This window comes from Rhinolophus hipposideros (genome assembly GCF_964194185.1).
Source record: "Rhinolophus hipposideros genome assembly, chromosome: 16".
Taxonomy (NCBI): domain Eukaryota; kingdom Metazoa; phylum Chordata; class Mammalia; order Chiroptera; family Rhinolophidae; genus Rhinolophus; species Rhinolophus hipposideros.
This window is the reverse complement of record NC_138062.1, coordinates 19,399,765-19,424,958: the sequence shown is the minus strand read 5'-3', so window position 1 is coordinate 19,424,958 and position 25,194 is coordinate 19,399,765. Positions and strand designations below refer to the sequence as shown.

The following is a 25,194-nucleotide window of genomic DNA, read 5'->3' as shown; positions in this document are numbered from 1 at the left end:
CTTGCCTTATCTGGGGTGTGAAAAATTAGTAACAGAAACCTCCTTTAAAGTAAAGTAGGAAAGTCAGAAGGGGGCGCTCTCATGCTTCTATTGCTAAGCACCACTCTTTGTAACAGCCCTCCTAACTTCCTCTTCTCCTTTCTAAGGCATTTCCTTGCCTTTGTTTTAGTGGACTGGCACGTGGCCTGCCATGGTGGCATGTTTCAGTTGCAAGTCTTTGTGGTTCCGGAATAACCCATTTTGCTGGAGAAACATCGGGCTGGCTTTTTGTTTAAGGTCAACAGGGGTGAATGTGGGAATGATGAGAGCTGGCACGTGTAAAGGACTGTTGGGAAGTGACCCACACCAGGCATAAGTTCCAGATACTTCCTGACAGACAGTGTGTGTGGCCAAAGAATTTTCAGTTAGGTCAAGGCTAGCTACACCCCTACAACCTTGCCAACAGGTTTGAATGAAAGTGAGCTGCCACGATGCAGGTATTTTTAACAGGCTCAGTCTCAGTGATGGAGCAGAAGCAGGAGAGGCCAACGTTTACATGCGTCAGCTTCCCTGCAGCTGAGCTCAACTTGCAGGGATCACCCCACAGTTCATGGGCAAGGAGACATGAAAATCCCACGTAGGAAACAGTGACACCTCACACAATATACTGGATCTTCATCCCTATGCTTCTTAAGGTCAGCTCTTAGTGATGGAAGCTTTTAATTCCACAGTTTCTTATTTATTTCAAAGTAAAAACCACCTTGTCATAGTCAGAAGTCTCTCTAAGGAGATTAATTTTGAACATTAAAAATCAACTCATGTGCCCGGAGTTATATACACCCCATGCTTCTGAAAGGAAAATTCCACAGGAAGTGAGCGCAGCACATTCCGTCATTCTGGAGCTTGTCCTTTCTGACGAGGCCTTGGCCACGTCCAGGAGAGTGGGCAGCAGCTCATTTCCCAGTGCTTCCTGTTCATCTCTGCGCTCGCTGCCTGTTGCAGACGGGTTTGTTTTTGATGGTGATGATTCACATTAGAAGGTTTGCCTCCAGCAGTACTAAAATGTGCACCACAGAACAACAGTTGTTTACTGTGTTTGAAGGGAAGAACCTCACCAGGAGATCGCATTCACTCGAGGTTTAGTCCTCTCAATTCCAGCTCACCAACAAAGATTGATGAATGACAATTGTCGCTCCAGTGCTGCATGTCTCCAATTATTTATTTGCTCATGTCTCTTTCCAGAAGTTCTCTTAATTGAACCAGACACTATACACCAGATTGTATTTCATGACAGCCAGCTCCATGCTTCTTTACAGTAAAGGACAAATGAGCCTGCAGCTGCAAAAGGAGGGTGACTCCACCACCTCCTTACCCCCGTCCACACAACTCCAGCCAGAAATTAGTGAGCTGCCCAATTTTGAAAGCCATGGGGTACTCAGGAGGTTTTTAACAAGTTACCCTGGGATCAGGAAGAGATATAAAACTGAACCTAATTCAAAAGATTCCGGGACCCCAGGAAGCCAGTTCACTTGGAATGTCACCTATCCTGAAGCTGAGCACACTGATGACATTGGAGCAATGACACTTCTCAGAGCTGCCTTTGATGCAAGTTGGCTCTCTGTGCTAATACTCTGCTCCACTACTAGTACTACTCTAGTATTAGTACCATAGTCCTGCTAGAGCAAACCTTCTCTAAAACACTTTAAGTGTTTAATAATAATAATAAAAGCAAAGCCCCTTGCAACTGGCGAGTGCAGAAATGTACAGGAAGCACTGGTGCCAATGAAAAGATGCTTTCAAAACAAAAATCCTTGATTCAATCATTTATTCAACAAGTATTTATTTAGCCCACTGTGGGCCTGGCCCTATTCTAGGACCTACAGGGACAGCAGGGAACAAAACACAAAAAGTTCTCGCCATTATAACGCTTTCTTTCTAGTGCTGTTAAACAGACAAACACTTAAATATATGGCACAGCAGATGGTGCTAAGCATTATAAAGAAAAATAAAAACAGAGAGTAAGGACTGCCAAGGTGGATGTGAGAAGGTTTCAGGCTTAACGGGGACATTGGATCCAAGACGTGAAGGAAATAAGGGAGCAAGCCATGTGACTATTTAGGGGAGGGAGATTCCAACCAGAGGGAACTTGGCAAGTTGGACAAGGTGGAAGGGCCACTGTTCAGGGAGCAGAAAGAGGGAGGGAGTTATAGGATACTTGGTGAAAAAACACTGGGAGAGGGGGTGAGTAATATTGTGTAAGGCCTTATTGGCCATTGTAAGGACTGGACCTTTTGCTCAGAATGAGAGGGGAAGCCATTGGAGGGTTTTGAGCGGACAAGTGACAAGATCCAGCTTCCACTTTGGAAGGATCTCTCCGGCTGCTGTGTTAAACGAAGACTGGGGTTGGATGGGTGGACGGGTGCTGCAGGGAGAAGCAGGCAGGCCGGTTAAGAGGCTTTCATTCAGACAAGAACTTAGGGTGGTTTGGTCAAAGGTAAGAATGGTAGAAGTGGTGAGAAGCATCAAATTTTGGATATATTTTGAACACAGAACTAATGGACTTGCTGATGACTTGGATGTGTATGTCAGAAAAAGAATTCAAGACATTTTGAGGTGTCGCGCCTGCGATGCTGGCAGGAGGGAGTTGTCCTCACTGGACTGGGGAAGGTTGCAGAGAAGCAGATTTGGGTGGTGGAAGAGGGATGTGGGGACACAACAAGAGGTCCGGGTTGAACACGTCAGGTTTGAGATGTCTTTCCAACATCCAGTGGAAAGTTGGCTTTCTGAGTCTGGAATTCTGGTCCAGGCTGGAGTTTTCAGCATACCGATGTCATCTGAAGCTGTCAGACCGGATGAGATCATTAAGGAGTGGGCAGGCAGAGGAGAAGAGAGCTCTGAGGACTGAGCCCCAACGCTCTCCAGCCGTGTGAGAGGATATGAAGTCACTTGGATAATAAAGCGACAGGAAATTCTAAATCAGCCAGACACAGAGACATCCAAACCAGCAAGCCGACATTTTTCTGCTCTCTCACAAGGGTGAGGGGAACACTAAATCAGAAAGTAGGTGTGAGGACACTTTGAAAACATTAAAAGGAGAAGGCTCTGGCATTTATTTGGTGCCTACTGCATGCTAGACACTGTGTTGGGCACAGAAGTTGCCTTATTATCTCATGTCATCGTCACAACACCCCTGCCCGGTAGCTATCATTGATCTGATTGTCCAAACCAGAAAACTGAGCCTCACAGAGGTCCAATAGCTCAGCCCAGTTCACACAGTGAGTAAACGCCTGAGCTGGCACACAGTGGCCAATCTGTCTGCCGCAAGAATCTTCCGGAGCCCTCTTACTTGCCCTTATTACCACACCTGGCTTCTCAGCCCAGCTCACAGTCGAATCACCTAGAAGCTGCCCAGTAGCTGTGATACTGGGACCCCTCCCCACACACCTATGAACCCGGAATCTCGCAGAATAGACCCAGGCATCGTATTTTCTTTAAACCAACCAGGTGATTTATTGTGCAGCTGGGTCTGAGAACCACTGCCTTAGACTACCTTCTGTTTGTTTATGTTCTATGTTTCAAGAAGAATGCACAGTAGGGTTATACCTGCTTATTTGTTCATGAAATTCGCCATCTGTTTGTACTGATTTGTGAAATCCACAGTTCTCTGTGTTATGATTAAATATGTTATGTACTCAGAGGATAAGGAAAATTGAAGATATCAGAAAAACAATTACTTCCAGAAATGGCTCCCACGCTTTTCTGAATTTCTTCCTCTTACTAAAGTCTTCTAAATGAGGTCCTAACTTCCTAATTTTTATATCATTGAGAAAAAATGAAGGGCAGGAGTAGGTTAGCAGGACATCATCTTGTCAAGTTAAACCGCAGATTCTTGAGTCAACCTTTTTAAGAGACAATGTATTTAAGGATAAATAACTGATTTCTAATCCTAAAATCAAAACTGCCTTGTTCTTCTGTGTGTCAGAAGACATCTCTTTTGAGGTTTATATTCATCATAAACATGGTACCATCAAGTAGAAAAATTACTACTGGCCATGTTGCTAAAACAAAACAATGTATATTACAAACATTTTGCTCACAGCTTACTCGCATTTACCACTTATGTAAGATTTCAAAGCCTTCCGGAAGTTCACTGTCCACTGTGAAGAGGATTATGAATGCAAAATTGTAGGGAAAACTGAGGTTAGGGTAGTGGCTCTGTAGCAGAATCAGTGAAAGTACTTGCCACGCCCATCAGCTTCTCTGCCTGAGACTTACAATGTTCAAGTACTTTCCTTCATTTCTGTAAAAACACGTCAAAATATTCTGTACAATTAAGCAAGCCTTTTCAGAGCCAATCAGATGGAGCCAGTTCTGTGTTGATGACCATGATAAATATATTCTGATAACTTTGAATACTTTTGTCATATGAAACTCTCATTTCTATTTTTGATGTTTTCCTATCCTGTGAGTATGAACAGAAGCCAGGTTTTCTCTTTACAAGACAAAAGACTCTTCATTCATAACCTTGAAAAAGGAAAAAGGAATCTCACTCTACTTCCTGCCCACCTTGTCTCCGTAAATATGGTGACTCCTCCTGGAAGACCCAGCCAGCATTTGAATGAAAGCTCTGTGGCTCAGTTCTTTAATTCAGTCTTCAATTCCCTGTTTGCTAATTACTCCTACAATGCTTTCAGACAGGTGAGGGTGTACCTAATCTTCCGAAGCGGAAACCTTCAATTGGGGGAGTTAAATGTTTCATTTTCAGCATCTGGTGAGCTGGCTCAGGCCATTTATTAAACATCTTTTCCAATCAGCACATATCTGTTTCAAAACAGAAATAATACCAGCTGCTCATTTTGGTCTGTCTTGCATCTTTATTTACATAAAACTTTCAGCAAAGTGGTAGGATTACAGTCCAGGTAACTGAAGACTAAAACACAACCTGTAATTGTCCTAATGCGCCCAAAATGGTCACCCACCAACTTTTATTCAAAGTGAGTGAAAGCCCAGCCACTTATGCACCTTTGTTGGAAGGAGTCCCTCTCTTCCTTTCAGACCTTTCTTGTGTAAATATTGTTTTCCTTAGGTATTCAACCTCTATTATGCTATTCCTATTATCATGCACCTCTTTTCTCTAGGGTTCCTAAGTATTCTGACATATTATCATTTGGGGCATTGCAGGCACACAGTGTGGGGAAGAGCACAGACCCTAGAACCAGCCTATCTATGGTCACAGCCCAGCTACATCCCATCAGTACTGCTGCGTGGCCTTGAGAAATTTTTATTCATCGCCACCTCAGTTTCCTCATCTGAAAAATGGAGATAATATGGTAGCTTCACTCACACTGTAAATGTAAGGAGTGAATGAGTAGATATCTACACACTCTCAGAATGGTGCTTGACACACAGTAAGCCCTGTGTAATTATTTTTTACAATCTGTATTCGGCCTTACTAACATACAAATGAAAATGAAAACATCCATGAACTCCAGATAAGGCTTCTGAAGTCCTGTGTGAGGTGGGGTTCCAGAAAGACTAAAACTTTGATGGTGCTCTCTTTTTCCTAAAGCTCGATTACTGGAAAGATTGTTGTTTTTTCTTAGTAATGGCCTTAGACATCTAATTTGAGCATTAAATTGATTAATTTTCCTGCTCTCCAGGCCTAACTCTCTGCTTTGGATAAAGGAATATTTTTGAATTCTGGTTGAATATGAAAGAAGGCTAAATCTCTTAGGAAAGTTTTATACAAACATCTATTTCACATAACTAAATAGCTCCTGACTACACCAGAAAAGAAACCGAGCCTAAAAGCTTCCTACCTGTCGAGAGGAGGGGTGGCAGGGGTGCAGTACGAGCCTCTTCCAGGACAGCAGAGAGAACGTCCAGTATGTGGGGCATGGTGGCTGCCATCTCCTGTGGCTTCCAAAGCTGTCTCTCTCCTGTGACATCTACTGATATAACCATATGTATTTTTCAGGCTTCAGAGGTTAGAAGTTAAAATTCCATCTGGGTGGACCTGTTGAACTGGGGCAAGCTTATGTTGTTTTTCTGCCAGAGGCCTAGCCAAAGGGGTTTATTAGACATCTGAGAGCTGCTGCTGTCACCTTTGTGTTCAGCAATTTGGAAATGCTGTAGGTCTGTGTGGGTTCCCTGAACCCATCAGTGGGACACTGAGAAAACTACTAGTGAGCTCTGCTTTGCGTATATGTAGTTGTACCTCATTTTGGATACTCTGTATAAAAAGGACAAAAGTGTTCTCTTCTGTCTCATAAAGCAGTAATAGAGGTTCTGTGGTGGGGGTGGAATCATACCAAAGATACTATGGCAGGAGTTTTCAGTTAAACATGGAATGGCAGGAAGAGCACTGGGGAACAAATGGAATGTAAATCATTGGCAAGGGTAAGACAGCACAATCTTCATGTTAAAATACCGTGGAGAATTTGAGCAAAAGACCAGTCTCACTTAGACAGGAGTGAGAGCAAGTCACATGATCTGTCACATCCTGTCCCCTTTCCTAAGGAATCTGCAGGAAGTTCATGTGCCAGCCTTTGGAATGTTCCAGAATGGGTTTGGGGGAAATCCTAGAATAGCCAGGATTACGAGCAGAATGCAGAATGTTCTTGGGGCTCTGCTGACTAAACACCGGCTGCTCCGAAGGGCCACACCTTCGGGCAGCACTTGACTAATGTAGTAGGACTCTGTGAGGGACAACAAGCCATGCCATACTCATCACCCTGGAAGTAAGTGGCCTTTCTTTGTACCCACTCTAAAAGAGAGACAAAAATTGGAATAACTCAAATGTTCATTGAATCCGATTTCCTAACTTTTTTTCCTAGACAGCAGTGCTGTATTTTCTCATTAATGCCACGATTTTGTTACTGGGGAGAATGTGCTCTTTGCCTGGCCTTGCCTTGCCACTCCCTGTCTTCTCCCTGTTGGAGGAGTAAGAGCATAAGCTCCATGAGGATTGGGGGGCGGGGAGGGCGGAGAGTTTGCCCCCGTATTCACTGTACTTACAACAGTCTCTGGCACATAATGGATAAAGACTCACTACTCACCAGACATTGTGTATCCTTTCACTTAATCATTTTTTTTAACCTGCAAAGTAGGTACATTTTGTGAAAACTGAGGTTAAATAACTTGCCCAACAAAGGTCACCCCGGAGGTAAGTGGTGGACATGGTACTGCAGTCCAGGGCTCCCTGACTCCTGTGTCAGGCCTCTTTGCTGCTGCGCTGCAGTGTCTCGTGTAGGCTCCCGGATATACTAGTTTTGATTACTGCATCAAACATCTGTGTTACTGGAAATGAGCTTGCTTTGGGATAATCCTAACTGAAAGCCTTTTTTAACTAACTTCCAACACTGTTGTACCTTATCATGGCATCATTTCGTGCTCTAGAGATGGCGTATAATTGCCCCTTTCTTCGGTAATTGAGATAAATCAGTGCCAGTGAGTTTGACTTTCTGTGACTGTCTCCGAAGAGAAAGACTCCCTCTCTCTCTCTCTCTCTCTCTCTCTCCCTCTCTCTCTCTCTGCCTCTGTCTCTCTCTCACTCTCCCTCTCCCTCCCTCCATCCCTCTGTTCCCCTCTCACCCATATATGTGGGGGGAGGAGGGGAACAGAGAGATTGGCATTTAGAGATGCCCAAAAGGAGTGGCCGTGTTTCTCAAACACTGACTGCCTTCCTGGATTACATTTTGACTGGGGAGACCATTCATCCATATGACTTTTAAAGGCAAACATGGGCTTTTCTAAATGATTTACTAAGGAGGAAGAGAGAGAATTCAAATAACAATGTGTAGGACCTTTGGATAGTAAAATTATGGATGTTTCTAACTAAGAACAAACTAAACAAAAGTGGGAAATCACCATGACAACTAAAGAGAGATACAACTGGATTCCAGATTTGCCAGTCAGCTCTCTCCAGAACTCCGTGAAAACTCTGAGAAAGCTTTTAAATGGAAAACAAGTCATGTGAATTCAGGCCAGTGAATCTTTGAAAGACAGGAAATGGTCCAGGTGACTTGGAGTTTTACTGTCTCTTAGCTAAGTGGGAAAGTAAGTGTAATATTAGGTTTCAAAAGACACAAAGGGTATTTTTCAATATATTTCCTCTCCAACTCCACAATTACCATAGTCATTTCAAATTTTATGTTCCACGGTCAGTCCAGTTTCTTTCCTTCCTGCCATAGCAAATATATTTTTATCCTATAAAATACAGTGCTCTCCCAGAGGGGTATGTGAATGAGTCTCTTTACAGTCTAGTAGAACAGCTACGGTTTGTTCTATAGCCTGTCTTTTTCGATAGGAAACATTACTTTAGCACCTATTCTTAAGTAATCAATCATTTACGAGTATGTATTGAGTACTGGGCTTCAACACTGCAGGAGGCTACAAGAAAAATATCATACTTTGCCTCCATTCAGGGAAAAACAAAACCTCTAGAAAAGAAACTAATGGCCACATAAGCAAATGCTAAATTAGGTGATGCAACTTCATTCTTCAAAAGAGGAAAGAGTCCACAGGGGGGCCACCTTCATGGTGGAGGAAAAGACAAAACTGCTGAGCCCAACAAACACATAGGATTTAGGAACACAGAGAGAAAGGACAAGATCCAGGCAAGGGCTCAGCTTTTACAGAGACCAGAAAGGGCTAGGCCTGTGCCAGTCACGGCAATCGGCAACTGCAAGTTTGGTTTAATGGAGTTAACACAGCTTGGTGATTACATGAGGTAGGCTATGGTCTAATTCTGCCTCCACCACCTCCCAGATGGATGACGGGAGGCAAGTCACTTAACTGCTCTAACCTTTAGTTTCCTCATCTTCAGATGGGAAAACCGCCACCTACTTCATAGGGCTGTTGAAGGATGTAATGCAATGATGCTGGCAAAGGCCTGCGTGTGCCGAAGCCCTTACAAAATGGTGGTAGAAGCAGTCATTCCTCTCTGAAGTTAAATAAGTAGAGGCGTTGATGAATGGGCACTAGAAAGTCATTGTAATTCTTGAGCAGAGTATTGGCTTTAATTAATGTGGGTTTTAGGAAGATTAATCTGACTGAGGTTGGTAGGATTGATGAAGGGAAGAGTCTGAAGACGGGGTTATGTCAGGCGGCTGTAAGTAATGTTGGCTTGATTTTATGAGGAAGTGAATTAGGAAGATGGTAGTGAAAACTGGGGGGATGGGGGAATGGGAAAGGAGAATGGTAGGTGGACGAAGGAATCTACAGAATTTGGTGACTTGATGTAGAGCTAGAAAGACAAGTGGGATTAGTCAGACACGACCCCCAAAATCTGAGTTGTAGAAATCTGAGTTGTAGAAATCTGAGTTGTAGAAACTGGGTAAGCCACTGACAGGGAGTTACACATGCCTCCTGGCCCTCATCCCTTGGTTGGAGAACAGTTGAGGTAGTCAGGGTCCCAAGAAGGCAGGGACCTTGTCTGTGTTCTCCTCATATCCTCAGCACCGAGAACAGTAACTCACATGCAGCAGAGACCCCAAAAGTATTTTATGAATGAATGAATGAATGGATGGCTGGATGAATGAAGAGAGGAAGAACGTTGCACCTAAAAGTAAAACAAACTCTGAACAGTGATATAAAGTAAATAGTTTTTATACTGTGAACAATACAGCAGCCTTCAGAGGGAGTTTTATAAAGGCGTTTTATAAAGGAAGAAAAGTGTCTGTTTCTCAAGGAAAAATTTTTAAAATGGCTCATCCATTAGAAAGTAGTAACTGTTGAAACTTGAACACTGATACAAAGGGAATATTCTAATTCAGAGAATATAAAATAAACATTTAAAATGGGGGGAGGGGGGACCTGATTTTGTACGGATTGTTTTATCCTTTCCATCCTGGGCATAGGATAAAAGAAAGCCCTTACTTGCCTGTTAGAAGAAGAAAGCGTGTACTTGAAGTTCCTGCTTGGCAGATGTCAGTTGAAAGCTCTGCTTATGGAATGTGCTACAGTGTCAAACTCTGTTGGATAATTTTAGACGAATGTGTCATGTGTGACATGGAAATATGGCGCGCTGTACATTAGTGATTTCCCAAGTGTTTGGATCAGGTAGTAATGCGCTGGGAAAGTGCTCTTTATCTATGAGTGTGCTCATAGAGCAGTGGGGGAAATGCTTTTGGTGGAAATTACTTTAGTCAGAAAAAGAATCCATTTACAATATGCGCCTTCCAACATCTTTCACACAATGCATTGTATTAAAGAGGCATTTTTGATTAATGTTTTATAAACATTTTTCAGCATGACAGCTCAAAGTCCCTGTAAAATTGTAAATGTGTGCATACTGTTCACTTCTATAAAGTTAAATGCCATCTCATAAAGTCTGGTTGGATCCTGTCAACCATGGTGACACAGAATCAGTATCTGGGAGCATTAAAATTAATTTGCTTTGTTTATATTAGTGCAGTGATAGCAAGATGAAAAGAGTCCTATATTTAAATCTTACTTTAAAAACTCTTTCTAGTAAGTTTGCGGGGGTTTTTAACATTATTGTGTGTTTTTTCTAGTTAACGAATGTAGTAAAAATGGAGTGATAATCTGCACAGTAACTTTTTGATGGGATCTGGAAAAACACAAATCCATTCCTTCCACATGCTCCTTTTGAGTACCTGCTAAATGCTCAAAGATGAAGAAGAAATAGTCACTGACCCTAAGAAACTTACAGCTTAGCATGGAAACCATACAGGAATCAGGCAGTGAATGCTAGGCTGGAATGTGCCCCAGGTCAGGTGAGCACCGAGTGGAAAGATCTAAAGGCCAGCCTTGGGACTTTGAGAATGACTTCCAGAGGAGGCAGCTTAGGCACTGAGGGCTAAACGATCTCGTAGGTCAAGAAGTGGGTGATGGGCGTTCTAGGCCAAAGGAGCTCATATGCAAAGGCCTACAGGTGAGGGACCAAGCGTGGGCGGGGGGCCAGGTCACTGAAGGTCCTTGTCTCGCATCACAAATTGTGTGATTTGACGTAACCAGATTTGTATTCAATAATGTTCAATCTGGGCGCAGAGTGGGAAAATCGCTTGGACAGGGCAAGCCTGAAGGCAGAGAGACTGGTTTGGAGGTAGTATAGGAAGTACAGTTGAGAGCTGACTGTGCCTGGAGGAAGGTTATGGGAGGGAGGTACGAGTGGTCACTGAGGTGCCCAGTAAGTTAGTTAAATGCAGAGTTACGTCACATCCCACTTCCAGCATGGCTAACCCTTTCACAGAATACATAATCGGGTTACATGAGTGCTAGTTGAAGGAAAGGATAGGAAAGGAAAGAAAAGGAAAGGGAAGGAAAGAAGGAGGGAGGGAGGGAGGGAGGGAGGGAGGGAGGGAGGGAGGAAGGAAGGAAGGAAGGAAGGAAGGAAGGAAGGAAGGAAGGAAGGAAGGAAGGAAGGGTCAAGTGACTTGGGTGAAAGTGAAGAGGATAAAAGGATGGTACATTACGAGTACGCAGGCTTCTGGAATGAGAGCTACAGCTGAGTTTCTCTGAGTTGACTTAAAGAATAGATTTTGCCAAACTCATGACCAGGTGTCAGGAATGACAGTATGGCACGTGCAGTGGCTCTCTCGGGTTCCCAGCCTCTCGGTGAGTTTCAGATTGCCGTCCTGATAGGGCTGGAGCCATGGCAGACAGAGAGGTCAAACTCACTGCATCCAAAGGATCACCCAGGACGATGGGCCACTGGACCAGGGCCGAGTTAATTCGCACTCTGCTTCTCCCAGCTTCTCTTTCTACTATCACCTTTGAAAAAATGAAAGTGCACAGAGTGGAAGCTCTGTTATGGGACAGAGAGGGGAGGTGGCGAAGAAACTGAAGAAAGCGGGGGAAAAAGATTGATATAAACAGGAAATTGAGAAGAAATTTTAATATTTGAAAAGGAAAATAGATAATCAAATGATTGAAGAGGAAAGTAGGCTTTTAAGACTGAGGGAAAATCAAGTTTCCCAAAACAAATACCATGTGACTTGAAGTGCTGGAGTCCCCCTCTCCCACCAAGTGATGGACTTGGGATCCACCGTATGAGAGTGACAGGCAAGGACACGTGAAACGGCTATGGGCCCCAATCTCTGGGAAGCTAAGGGGTTTTTCTCTGATACATTATTTTCAATCATATTTTTACCATTAGTCACTTAAAGTGATAGGAAATTTGATTAATGATTAACAAGAAGGTGCATAAAATGGTGAGGAGAAATCTTTATTTAATTCGAGAAATGTCTGCAGCAGTCACGAGTCATCACGGATCCCTTCTTTTTTCCAAGCAAGGTGCATACCTGTAACGCAAGGCAAAGTGGAAAAAGGGCCTGTGTCACCAGGGTCCGCTGGGAAGACAGAAATCACTCTTTCAGTAGAGGGAGGACCAAACAGTGTTGCAACACTGAAAAGGCAGAAGGAGGGCAATGAGCAAACAAAGGAGTAATAACTGTGAGAAGCAGCTGGACCTGGAGCAACAAAAGGAAGAAGTGGGGCTTCTCAGAATCTAGAAGCTGGGAGGAGGCAATGGGGACTTCCGCGGAGGGTACAGTGAGCTGTCACTGGGCCTGGAGCTGGCTCTGGCCACTGCTTTGAAGGTGCTGTTGCTGGCAGGAAGCCAAGCCCTCCTCCTGCTCCGGCCTTGCCCAGTGCCCCTTTCGGCAGGACCGTCCAGGGAGCTGGCTGACAAGGAGGGATGTTGGCCATCCCAGCCCATCATGGAGCAACGTACAGAAGGGTGTTCAAAGATGAGATATGGGAGCTGAAGAACCAGCCCTAGACCAGAAGAGACCTTCCTGCAGGTTGGTATTGGGGTCCAAAGAAGGCAGAAGGTCATCTGTACACTGGAAGCTTCTAGAGGGTAAAGAGTTGGCCATAGCTTTCTATATCTGGTTTCCTGGCCACTACTGGTGTGGTCCTAGCAGTTATTTAGCTCCTCCCGTATGAAGTCACAGGAATGCCCTGGTTTGGGAAGCAGGGGACTTTGATGAGGTCTGCTGCCCCTGGAAGTGCTTCTGGGAGGGGTGCAAGGAGAAGGAGTTCCAAAAGGACTTCTAGTCTAGACAGTTTTTTGCATCAAAAACTCTTCTGCTTTGTGGAGCTGCAGTCCCGATGGCATCTTGAGCTGACGACCTCAGAAGCCTTGAACCTTACCTGATGCAGAGAACTGGAAATCCAGGGGGCCTGCACTGCAGTTCTGACTATACCGCTTGAGAAAGTCTCCATTTCCTCATGTGTAAAACTGGTGCGAACAGTGATTTTCATCAACCTCCCAGGCTCACTGTGAGGCTTCGTTCAGTTAATATGGGAAAGCACTTGACAACACATGACGTCTAATAAGCAATCATTGCACATAACCATCATGTTGGTCACTGTTACCATCTTCACGTACCTAATTCATCACAGTCAAGTGACTCTTTGATGTCGCTTACATTAGGAGACCTTCTGTACCTGGCAATCGATTGGCTGTTTCCTTATGGTAGCAGTGGCCCTGTGACGGCCCAGCTGGCTTCCATTCAGCACCACTTCAGCTTGCTGAGGAATGACAGACACCCCAAGTCTCAGTCATGAAGGCTAGCTCAGGTGATTTAGCCCAGCAGCCACGGTCCTCAGATTTGGGGTCAGAAACCTCTGCTCTGATTGTTTTTTGGGACAAATATCTCCATCTTTCTATCGTTTGCTCCCTTTCGCCCCACTTTTATTCCACCTCATCCCCCAACTCCTTAGTATCGTCCCTTTGGACCAAATATCCTTTCCTGGAAATGGTGGGGAATATGTTCAGGTCTTCTTTTCTAATCGAGACAGCTTTCTAGGGCTGTAATGTCACATACTGCTTTTCAACTATAAATGGGTTAGGCATATTATTATTTGTAAGAAAGCTCTTTTGGTTTTCATATTCGTGAGAAGACGGAAACTGCAAAAATCTAAATGTGTGCTTTTGAAGCTCTGAGAGAGACATTGGGAAGAGTTGAGTGTTTCCTGTTTATGGCAACGATATGTGAGGCTATGAAAAAGAAAGCAGCCATGAAATACATTTTCGCATAAAGGTTTAAAAATTATTAGAAGGTAAAAATAATTGAAAAAGCAGAGCTTTCCTTACTGGGTTATAATAAAAAGTTATTTGGGTGCCATCAATGTACATGTTTAGGAGCTGAGGTCCTTTTCAGAGGCTTTTCTTAAAGAAACAAGAAGAAAGCTAAGCTATTAAAGCTATTCAATTGAAAAAGCTGACACACATCCTCAATAATTCTGACAACTGGGCTATATTAAAACAATTGGTAATGATAGTTAAACTGCCAGTGTCTGAGTTCCGCATGGAAGCTTAATAGGTACACACTATAGGCAGCTGCTTACAAGATGTACACACCTTGCCTTTGGTGTAATAGAATGATAGGCTCATGAAGTAGAATTTATTTACCTGGGTTCCATTAAGATTCTCACTGTGGGGTTTAAACACCCGGAACTAATCTTAGAGTTCACCTGCTGTACACAGTGTCACGTAAAGTGCTTTCAGATCCTGGGCCAAATGAGAACATTTGGCTAAAGCACCCTCCTACTCAGAGCTGAACATACCATATATTATCTGACCATATCATTTTGACTCTCAAACGTGAAGTTTGGGGCTTTGAAATGGTGCCAGGGAAGCCTCCTTAAAGACCGATAGACTGTTTTACTACTAAGCAAGAAAAGATGCATTTTGAATTTCTGCATCGCTGGTATTTCTCAGCCTTCTTGAAGCAACTCTATTCCACACTATCTTCTCTCTTCTCTTTGTTAAACAGGCTGCAAATTTGCAGCGAGAGTTATTGGTGCCCTGAATACTTACCACCTTTTCAGCTTTAATCAGTTCTAGGGAGAGCTTAGAGCTTTATGGAGTGAAAAGAAAATGAACTGACTTGGTGACTCATGTGAGACCTTCCCTTTTCAGTTCTGTGAATACACATGGGGGGAAATATGGTAATGACCTATTCAGAAGTTCCCCTTTGAATGTAGGATGTCTTTAATGCGATGACAGACGAATTTGCCTCTAGAATTTCTGTCTTTGTTCATCAGGAATTCCAATGCTGAAGATCGTGTTTGCAGGCCATGAGCACCTCTCTTTGATATCCGTTCCCTTGCTCATCTACCACCCAGTTCAGATCCTTCTAGGAAGTGTGTTGGTGCCAACAATAAAGTCCTGGATGGTGTCGAGGCAGAAGGTGAGACTCTAGAAAGATCTTATTTGAATCCAAGTCAGATTGAAATGCTAGTCCAGCCTCTTAGCTGTTCATGAACTTTTGCTAGCAGAGGCTCGTTCTCAAAGTCCATATTTTCTGAATTAAATCCAATAATAATGATGCATTGATCCATTTCCATATGAACAGGAAAGTTGAGGGTTAAGTGTTTCCTATTGTTATAAAAGTACGATTATACTTAAAATGCGGTTTTTGAATATCTTTTTAATTGGCTTATATTGAAAGGCGTATTGCAATGGGGGAAAGGTGCAGTAAACATACTTAAAACATGTACCTCTTCACATACCGTCTTTGCCCCCCTTGATTTTTCACGTGTCCTGATTTCACATGCCTTTCTAACTATGATAGCAGCTGGCTTTCATTAGAATGCCTACTGTATTTTTAATTACCTAGACATTTAATAATGTCTTTGTGCAGCAAAACTATGTGTTTGGGCATTAAAAAATAAAATTTCAGTAGCAAAGGAGCCCACACAATATCAATTGTACCACACTTAGCTCAGAGTCTTGTTGCTTATTTGATATTTGTGGATTTGATTTCCGAAATTATCAGCCAAAATAATATCAGCTGGGTAAATCACAAGTAGTTTCAAGGCTACGTGTACCACGGATGACCCCACAGAGCCGGCTCCTTTCCAGTGGCTCGGACTTTACAGGACTTCTTTCCACTGGATACAAGGGTGACTGTTATCAGGGGATGAGTAGGAAGAAGTGACAGCCGATGACAGAATGCCCTGTGTCCATCCTTAGTGTCCTGAAAACAGAATAGCCACACTCCCAATTACTGAGCTCTGTGCACGCGAAGCATGTCCCTGCCTTTCCCAGGTTCAGAGTGTGGACTCTTGAGCCACTGCCATCTCTGCCATCTTGTCACCTGGTGGCCTGGGCACATTGCTTCACTTCTCCGTAGCTCGCTTTTTGCCACCCTAAGACTAATGATAACACCTACTCTTCGGAGTTGAGAAGCGTGTGTGGCAGGTGTTTGACCAAAGCTATCTACTGTAATTATCGTGATTGTCACTGTTGCTCATTCGTATCTACAACACCGTTTGCAGCAAGCTCTGCTACCTCCAACATACAGGTTAGGAAACAGGCTCATAGAGCGAGCAAGTTGTGGTTTAGTCCGTGCTACAGTTAGGACTTGAACCCTGGTCTACTTGGCCCCCAGATCTTTCTCCTACACCATGACGACACTCCAGACAGAAACATAGCATTGTCTAGAAGGAGTGCCCCAGGTCCCCAGGATCCTACCGGAAAAGGTTAACCCACCTAACACCATCACTTATTTCGCTACTTAACGAAATGTTAGTGACTGCAGTTCTGTGCTGGGTATGACGCGCAGCTCTGGTCCTCCCGCTCAGCGCAGTTTCGTACCTTTCCCTTTACTATTTATCCATTTTGAAAACTTCCATGTATATTTACGCTGACATTTATCAATTTGTGTGTGCCTTGTAGGCCAGAATTTCTTCATATAAATTTTGACAAAGAATGAAGAAAATTATTTGAAAATCCTAACACTCTATCAATAATATGTAGTCATAGTAAACAGCAAATTCATCAGAGTGGAACTTTCTTCTAAATGTTTCACAGCTCTGAGATTTATCCTACAGAGTAACAGAAGCATTTCTAAAACTTGGACCATGATAAAATTGGACCATGCTGTTCATTTTCCCTTTGCACAGCCACCAGTGCAAACTAGGGAGCCACTGTCTAACTTAGAATAATCCAGAAGGCTTAGAATATTATCCATCCGCATTTGACCACACAAGTATACACGAAGTGTCCATCAGAAAGGTATCCATGAGTGTCTCCTCTGCTTTGCACACAATACTGATAGAGGCCGTGGGCCCCCATGGAGTGCACAGCAGGACTGTATGAGGAGCCAGGCCGGGCGAGAGGACAAAGGCTGCTGGCCAGTGCGGCAGACAGGGGGGACTGTAACCAGAGGTTTGGGTCAGTGGTTATATAATGCTATCTTCTTCTTTCTAGTAGCATGAATTATCTGGTGGTAATTGATGCTTTCACTTTGCTCATGGGTGTTGTCCAACTCTGCGTATTTTCCTGTCTTGCAGGGAGTAAAGTTGACGAGACCAACAGTATAATGAAGGCAGCACTTGTCGTGCGGCAATGTATATATGTACAGGATTGTACACACGCTTCTGAAGACTTGTACTTGTGAATGTTGCTTCGATGCATATTTTATTTTTTTACACAAAAATATGATATAACTGTTTAAGTGCCTTAAAATGGATTTGACAAGAGCGTTATTTCCAAAACCTACTTTGTTGGTTACTGCCAGGGATGGTACAGTATTTAGGAGTTGTTTAATTGTGTTTTTCCCCTGATGCAGGCAGCAGTCATCGTAAGTGACAAAAGCAAACATGTTTTCCTCCTCCCACCTTTGTGCAAGACAACTTTATAATGGTTACTGTACTGTTCGCAATGAGGTCACACCATCAGAAGAATGCCCTTCTGATGACAGTGAAAATTTCCAAAGTCTTATTCACAAATACTTTGATTTATTGTGTGATTCTTTTTTCTGTGACTGTGACATGCCACTTCCTTATCAGCTCAGCAGGGGTCACTGAATAGATGCTGGAAAGCATAAGTTAATATGCGCTTCTTGACATCATTTTTTTAGACATTCCTTCAAATGCTTTCCACACAGAAATTCCTCGGTTCCATTATAAGAGATTATGGTATTATAAGTCTTAAATTTATTATTAGCTGCTTCAAAGAAAGAGCCTGATGTTTGAGTTATGAATAAAGTAAGTGAAGTTTTGAGGTAAAGTACAGGATTTGGTTTTCAGGAGTTTTAATATTGTATTTCATATGTTTTTCCTTTTTCTTCCATAATTGCTTTCTTTCCGGTTTTCCAACATACTTTCAAACTTATAACAGCCAAATGTGAGACACAAAACTGTTATAATCAGTTTGAGAGCATCGACAATTAATGATGGATTATATTCACATTCCGCAATTGAGACCAAAAAGTTTTTCCTGTTACATAAATGTGCTGAGCACAAATTGCCCCTTTTCACCAGAAGCAGCCTGTTACATCCTTGAATTAAGCACACTTAAGGTATTTGAGGCAAGTTATTACTGAGAATTTCCTTGGCAGATTTGACAAATGTTTGCAACATTTTTTAAAAAAATTAAATCATATAGCTCTGATGAATAATGGAAAGATAAAGGTCATAGATGCAAACAAATATTACAGACACGCGTTCTGTCTAGCCAAATGAAAAAAAAATGGGCACAGAAAATGCAAAACCATTCATTAACTAAAATATCAAATAAAATCAGCTTTCAAAGGAGTATCCAAAATTTGCTTCTGCTGTGTCTGGAAGAGCTTTCACTGGACCAAAATAGAGACTAAAGCAATATATAGAATTAAGGGGCACTTTTTCTCTGTGTCCTGCGTACTGTTCTGTCACATCCTGTCTACTTGTCCTTTCTTGATCTGACAGACGATATTGGTGTCCTGGGTCACTCTGAGGCCACACTGTTGTCCTCAGCAGCTCTTTTGTTGTTGCTTTGTCAACACACAAAAATCATTCGTTAGAAACTTACCAAATTTATCAATAGTGTTAATTTATATCATTGTTACTATCAGGTCTCATCTTGTGTTACTTCTGACTCATTTCAGTATCACTGAACCTCAAAAATTTAAAAAGAATTATCCTCCGTGTCAATTCTAAAGCAGGTGCCAGACCCTGCAAAAATCTATGCTAAACAGGCTGTTTGTCAAGAATTTCTGCTGTTGAGAATATCACTTGTGTCTAAAACTGCAGTGATTTTGCTTGATACTTTGGATGCTTACATATGAAGCACAGAAAGATTTTCATGTTTTGTTCCTAGAAACTTCTTTGAATTTCAGAGTAAGTGAAATTGTCTGTCTGTCTGAGCTAACATAAAAGCTAGCATCAGAATACTGATTGTTTTCCCCCAACTTATCTACCTCTATTATCAAACCTGTAGTAGGTGTATGAGTATGGGATAAAATTCAACTGAAAATGCTATGACATTTTATCTTTTACTTTAAGAATGTGTTTTGTTTTCAAATAGTCTTCTTTACATGGTGAATTTTGGTGGCTTTTGTGATATGTTTATGCCTATTTTTTAACACAAAGGCTATGGCATATTTTTCCATAAAGAACAAAAAATAAAATCAAAATTTATTTTTAATTCATGCTTATTGGGAATTGATTATTTGTATCTTAAAATACTTTATTATGTGTATGCACTCTCAAGCCATCTGTTTTACGCATTTGTTTTGTCTAAATGTATTTATGAAAGAAATACATTAGATTATATTTATGTTTACTCTTTTTTCCACCTGGATTTTTTTTAAATAGTTGGTATGAAATTTGTTTTTAGTGGGTGATAATGTTAATCTTTTCATGTGTTCTTTTCTAAGTTTTAAATTTTTATGTTTTTTTTTTAATTTGTTTTCCTATTCTGTTTAAAACTACTGGCTAATGTTCAGTGTTTATGCTAAATACCAAATTTTTTCAAAAGGACTGGTAAAGCAATTAAGTGGATTATTTATGATGAATGGAAGATGAAAAGAATTCTATGATTAAACAAAGAGATGTTTCAGAAATCACAAGAGAACCTGTGGCTTATTTTTAACATATCTCAGATGTACTCACAGTGCCTTCCAAGTATGTACAGATTTCTGTTGATTCATCCCAATACTGTTACATCATTTGTGGTTAAAGAAATGCAAGCTCCCTAGTCTTCCAGGTACGCCATCCATCTCAATACCTTCACCACACCATAATATTAAAATCCAGAAACAGTCCTTGCTTTTTGGTTATAAATATGTGTTCTCTGCATCAAACCAAAAGAGAGACATACACAAGAAAGGTAGCAAATTTTAGGTGATCTGAATGTTAGCCATCCTGGTCATACTTTTGAGGGATAGGACAGATGAAATCTAGAATGCCTTTTCCAAACCCAGTACTTTTTTTATTTTTTCAAACCCAGTATTTCTTTATGAGCAAGTGACCTTGTTTGAATTCTGAAATACTTTCATGTTCTTAGTTTGCTGCCTTAGCTTAGCAGTCCTCTTCTCCCTGGAAGGCTGACAGGACAGTTTCCTCCCTCAGGAGGCTCACCTGCTTCCCCAGCCAGTGTGAAGCTGCCTCCCTGTGAGGGGCACCTAGAACCTCCAGTCTTCTGAAACCATTGTGTGATCATTACCTTACCTCTCCATCTCCCACGTTTTCTGTCTCCTCCTCATTTCTGTTTTTCTACTGTGCCTACCACAGTGCCTGGCTCAGAGTAGTAGCCAAAAAAAAAGTGTAGTGACTTTCTAAATTGTGATGGTAAGATCTGAACCTTCAAATTGTTGAGAGCTCTTATTATAGATACCTGTTCAAGTTCATGATTTTGGTTTCTTTGGATATATATCAAAAGTGAGACTGGATTACATAGTAGTTCTATTTTTAATTTCTTTAGGAACCCCCATACTGTTTTCCATAGTGGCTCTTTCTGCAGATCTAAAACACTCCACTCCCCCCGCCCACCCCCCCAAAAAAAAATCCTTTAGTAAAACTCTGCGTTACACCAGAGCTTTTTGTGTATTTTGGGAGAAAATGAAATAAAATGTTCAACATCCACCAAGAAGTGACATAGGGGAGAGAAAGTAGAACATTCCAGTAATAGAGACACCAAGTCATAAGCAGGAATTCTGTGCATAAGAAGATCAGAAGAATACAAACTCCTGGAAATCTCGGTGGGAGAATACTTCCCACAGAACGTGGGATTCATTCTTACACCATTACATCCGAATATAAGTGAATGTGTATTCAGATGGGCTGGGGGATTGCAACACTAGTAGCTAATATCTGGTGCTCGGGATGTAAACACTCCCACCCTGGAGATTTCAAGCTACCAGCATGCCGTCCCTAACGGTGGTGTCCAGAAGGGATGAGGGAACCGGCTCTCACGAGATGAGACAAGCCGACGCCAGCATGCCTCTGCACTACACTAGGTCCTTTACCCAAATTATTCATTTAATTCTGTCGACAACCCTAGGAAGATAAGTACCGTTCTATCTGCATCGTACAGATAAGGAAACTAAGGCCAGAAAGGTAAATAGTAAGTGCAAGTCTCTCAACTCTGACCTGGTGGAGTTGGGATTTGAACTCAGATTTTCCTGACTCCAGAGCCCTCATGACTAACTGCTACCATAGACTCCTCTCCAACCTTAAAACCACATGCCCCTTACAAGATCTTATGTTCCCATATTCTAAAATCCTGGAAACTAGCAATGATTCTAAACTCGACCTGAGTTCTTCAGGCAAGGTATTCATAAAGAATGTTGTTCTCCCTTTATGTGGAGCGAATGAAAACCTCCACATCTCAGAAATCCCAGACAATCGAAAGGAAGGAGCATAGGGCTTCTAGTATATCATACAGCAGGCTTCAGAGTCCACGGGTAAGAAAAGACAACTGAGGAAACAAATCCTGGCCTCAGCCCTAGGGTTTGAGCATTTCCCTTGTTACTGGCTATCCCAAACTCGAAATCTTTGCACCCATGTTGATTTGTACCCACTGCTGGAAGTTCTAGACTCTGTGTTCACAGAGAGCACTGCTGTCAGCGTGGCACCCTGGGCTGGCTTTGCCGACATGGCTAGAATTCAGCCTATATCTTCTCCACCATTAATCCTATCCTGGGACCCACTGCTATTATCTGTGCAGGGCATTCTGACAACGCCCCCTCCCCCTCAGTCACTACTCCAGCTCCACACCTAAGAAGTCCTGTATGTGTTGAAGGCAGAGCAAAATACCATTTCTAGAGCTTACTTCTCTGCTCAAAGCCAAAGTGAGAATTGTGTAACATAGGTCTGTTTTTAGGATCGAAGCAGAGAAGCCCTGCAAACAACTGTCCCAGTGCCTGGCACTGTGTAAGAACTCAGTAAGTGGCAGCTGCTATGATCATTCAACACGGAAGGGACCTGGGTAAACCACATCGACATTGGTGTCAGACATGTGAAGTCAGGTGTCAGGCTCTAGTCTGCACGACTTCTAATCTATGCAAAAGGTCTATTACGAAGTCCGTTAAATGTCACTAATCAAGTCAGGAAGTGACCAGGGCACGAGTTTCTACTTTGTCAGTTAATGAAGACACCTGATTCTGAATTTTAAGATGTTTGCAGCAATCCCTGTCTTCCTGCACGAATGGAAAGGCCCTCCGGCCCTCCAGAGCTCCCTGGGTCTTGCCTTTTTCTGCTTATTGCAAAGAACTCGGAGCAGCAATTTTGCCCAACTCCCACAAAGCCCTGAGGACCATGCTAATGCAGCTGAAAGAAGAGCTGCCCCATCTTGATTCTGGATTCCTAGCACCTGTTCCACTGTGGGGCTGCTCCTAGAGCAGTCATTGTGGGGTCACAGCCCTCTCTCAGGCCTGTTGCTTGAGCTTTGACTGTGTCCAGGCTGAAATGTCCCCTTTCCACTTCATCAAGTACTACCACGGCCCTGGAGTGGCTGGCTGTGCCCTTCATAGACCACCTTTTCCACTCACCCCTTTAATGGTAACGTTTAAAGTTCTGGTCTCCAGCCTTTCTTCCCATCCCACATGCTCTCCCAGTGGGAACTTTGGGGCCATTCCCACAGCGTCACTCACCTTGTATAAACCAACTCCCAGATCTGTGGCCCTGAGCTCCTATTTCCAGTTCCATTCAGATATTCCCACCTGGGTATCCTCAAGGCCCCTCTAACCCCACATGCCCCTGGAGGAAAAGTCAGTAACCTCTTTCCCTGCACTCGGGTCCTCTACAAACCAGCTTCCTCCGTTGGCATAGAAACCTCCCCAAACCTGCTTCCTATATTGGCATAACAACCAGGCCTACTGCCCACCCCTCAATCTTCACACCTCACTTTTCATGTTCAGTTAGTCAGCAAATTCTCTTGATTGTATCAGCAAAACCTCTCCTTCATGCCTGCCTTTTCATCCCACTGCCCTGTCTTAAAATACCTTTTCAGTGTGTTTTTTTCCCTCCAGTAATGTCTTTCTCCAATCCAGGAAACTCTTTACTGACATCTATTAGTCACCTGCCATGTGCTGGGTGCTCTGCTCAGTGCTTTACATGAAGCCTTAATTTAATCCTTATGACATGAATCTTCCTATTTAATCCTTGTGACAATTTTGGACATTCGTGTAATTATTCCCATTTTACAGATGAGAAACTGGAGTCTCCAAGAGACTAAGTCCCAGGTGCCAGAACTCACTATAAGTGGCAAAGATTGACTTTCTATCTAGGTGGTTGACGTGGCCAGCATCTGGGCCTCCCTCCCTCTCTGTACTACTGACTCCCAATTCTGCGGCTCCCACTCCCTGAGACACACTCCTTGGTTTTCAATTGTCTACTGACTTTTTCCACTTGCTAATTTATCACTTCTCAGGTTGTGCAAAATCACCCCCCCCCCAATTGATCTGTTTCTTCAGTGGAGACCTGTTGTGTTTATCTCTGTAACCCTGATAACTAGCAGAATGCTTGTCTGATCGTAGGAACCTCAATAAACATTTATTGAACAATAGGTTAACCCACAAAGCCCTCCAGGTTGTTTTTCAGATTCTGGAAGACAGACGTTTTCATATTATGGAACACTATATTTGGAAAGTGGCATGTGACTCTTAATTATCATTCAGTGAATGGGAATCACCATATTAATCAATCTACGGATGACTCTGCACGGACATTTTTTTTTTTAAATAAAAACAATCAGAAAAAAGAATGATGACAATTTTGAGACCCAGAACATCTAGACCTCAATCCCCTTCCAGAGGCACATTCCCTATTGTGGCCTCCACTGTTGGAGCCATCTCTCTGACCTGTCTGCATGTGCAAAGGTCCTGAGGTCAGGATCAGGCACCTAGGCTGGAAGGAACCTGGGGCTTTTGGCCCCAGGCTAGTCAGACAGGCCCTGCCTCTCTATCCTGCATCTGCCTTCCATTTCTCATTCCCCCAGGACACAAATGCATACTCCAGTAGCCCTCCTGGGACATTACCCACTCAGCCCCAAGTGCTAAGGATCCAACCAAAACTCAACTGGCTGAGAACACATGGGCAGATGCCAGAGAGAGTGCTGGGCCGGGCGTAATGAGGCCCCGCCGGCCGGGGATTGTAAAGGGAGTTCTACATCGGAGCCTTTTACCTCTGGGTCACTGGTTCAAATCCAGCCAGGCCGTGCCTGACAGAAAATCATTACAGGTTCTGTGTCAGGCTGCTTGACAGATGGAAAATGAGTTTCTGTCTCCATCCAGCAGGCAAGTGTCCATATCACACTTGGCACTAAGCAGCTCTCAACTCCGTGGAGACAGAGTAGAAGTCGTGCGACAGTTGCCCGGGTCTCAGGCGGGTCCCTGAGGTCAGGTCGAGCCTGCATTTCAGCTTCCTCTGCAGGGGAGTCTGACAGCCTCCTCATTTCACCCCTTTCATGAGCACTTTATTAATCTGGTTGTTGGGTTCTTTTCTCTGAAGACCTTGTGTAACAAGTAGTTTGAAGTAATGGAACAACAGAAATTTAAAAAATATCTGATTCTGCAGCATCGAAAGAAAAACAGGCAAGTTCACAACAGAAAACTATCTAAATTTTGTTTCCTTGGCAGAACTGGGTTGGGCAGGGCCTGCTGCAAGGTCCAGTGGGAGGCGTGGGGCTCCCGGCTGTGCAGGCAGGGCACCAGCTTCACCATAAAGCTCTCTGGACGTGGGGCTCTTGGGGGCAATACCCACTCTGGGGTATTTTATTGTCACCTCACTTCTTCCCTCTTACAACCATCTAAGCTGGTCTAAAAGCATTTCAAGCTTAGAAAGAGCCTTCTTCCCCTCCCGAACCCTTGGAAGTGTCTGCCAAACACCCACAAACTGAATTCTGATCACACATCCAAGTGGGAGGAATCCACATCCAGAACACGCTGGATTGTTCTGATAAATGCAGAGGGGCCGAAAACCCTGAGAGAACTCCGCATCTGCAGTCTGGCCCATGGGTCCCTCAAAGGTGTC

At 43.1% G+C, this 25,194-nt stretch overlaps 1 protein-coding gene across 2 annotated transcripts in view; it reads left to right on the top strand.

The window, feature by feature from the left end:
- SLC10A7 (solute carrier family 10 member 7) overlaps nt 1-19,788 on the top strand; it is a 222,926-nt gene extending 203,138 nt beyond the window's left edge. The window contains exons 11-12 of one of the 2 annotated variants that reach the window (XM_081075669.1): nt 14,998-15,143; nt 17,251-19,788. In XM_081075669.1, coding sequence (XP_080931795.1) covers nt 14,998-15,143; nt 17,251-17,280 — 176 coding nt within the window. In that variant the 3' untranslated portion in view covers nt 17,281-19,788. The remainder of the gene's footprint in view (nt 1-14,997; nt 15,144-17,250) is intronic. The other variant, XM_081075670.1, reaches the window with a different exon arrangement.
- The last annotated feature ends 5,406 nt before the right edge of the window (nt 19,789-25,194 follow it).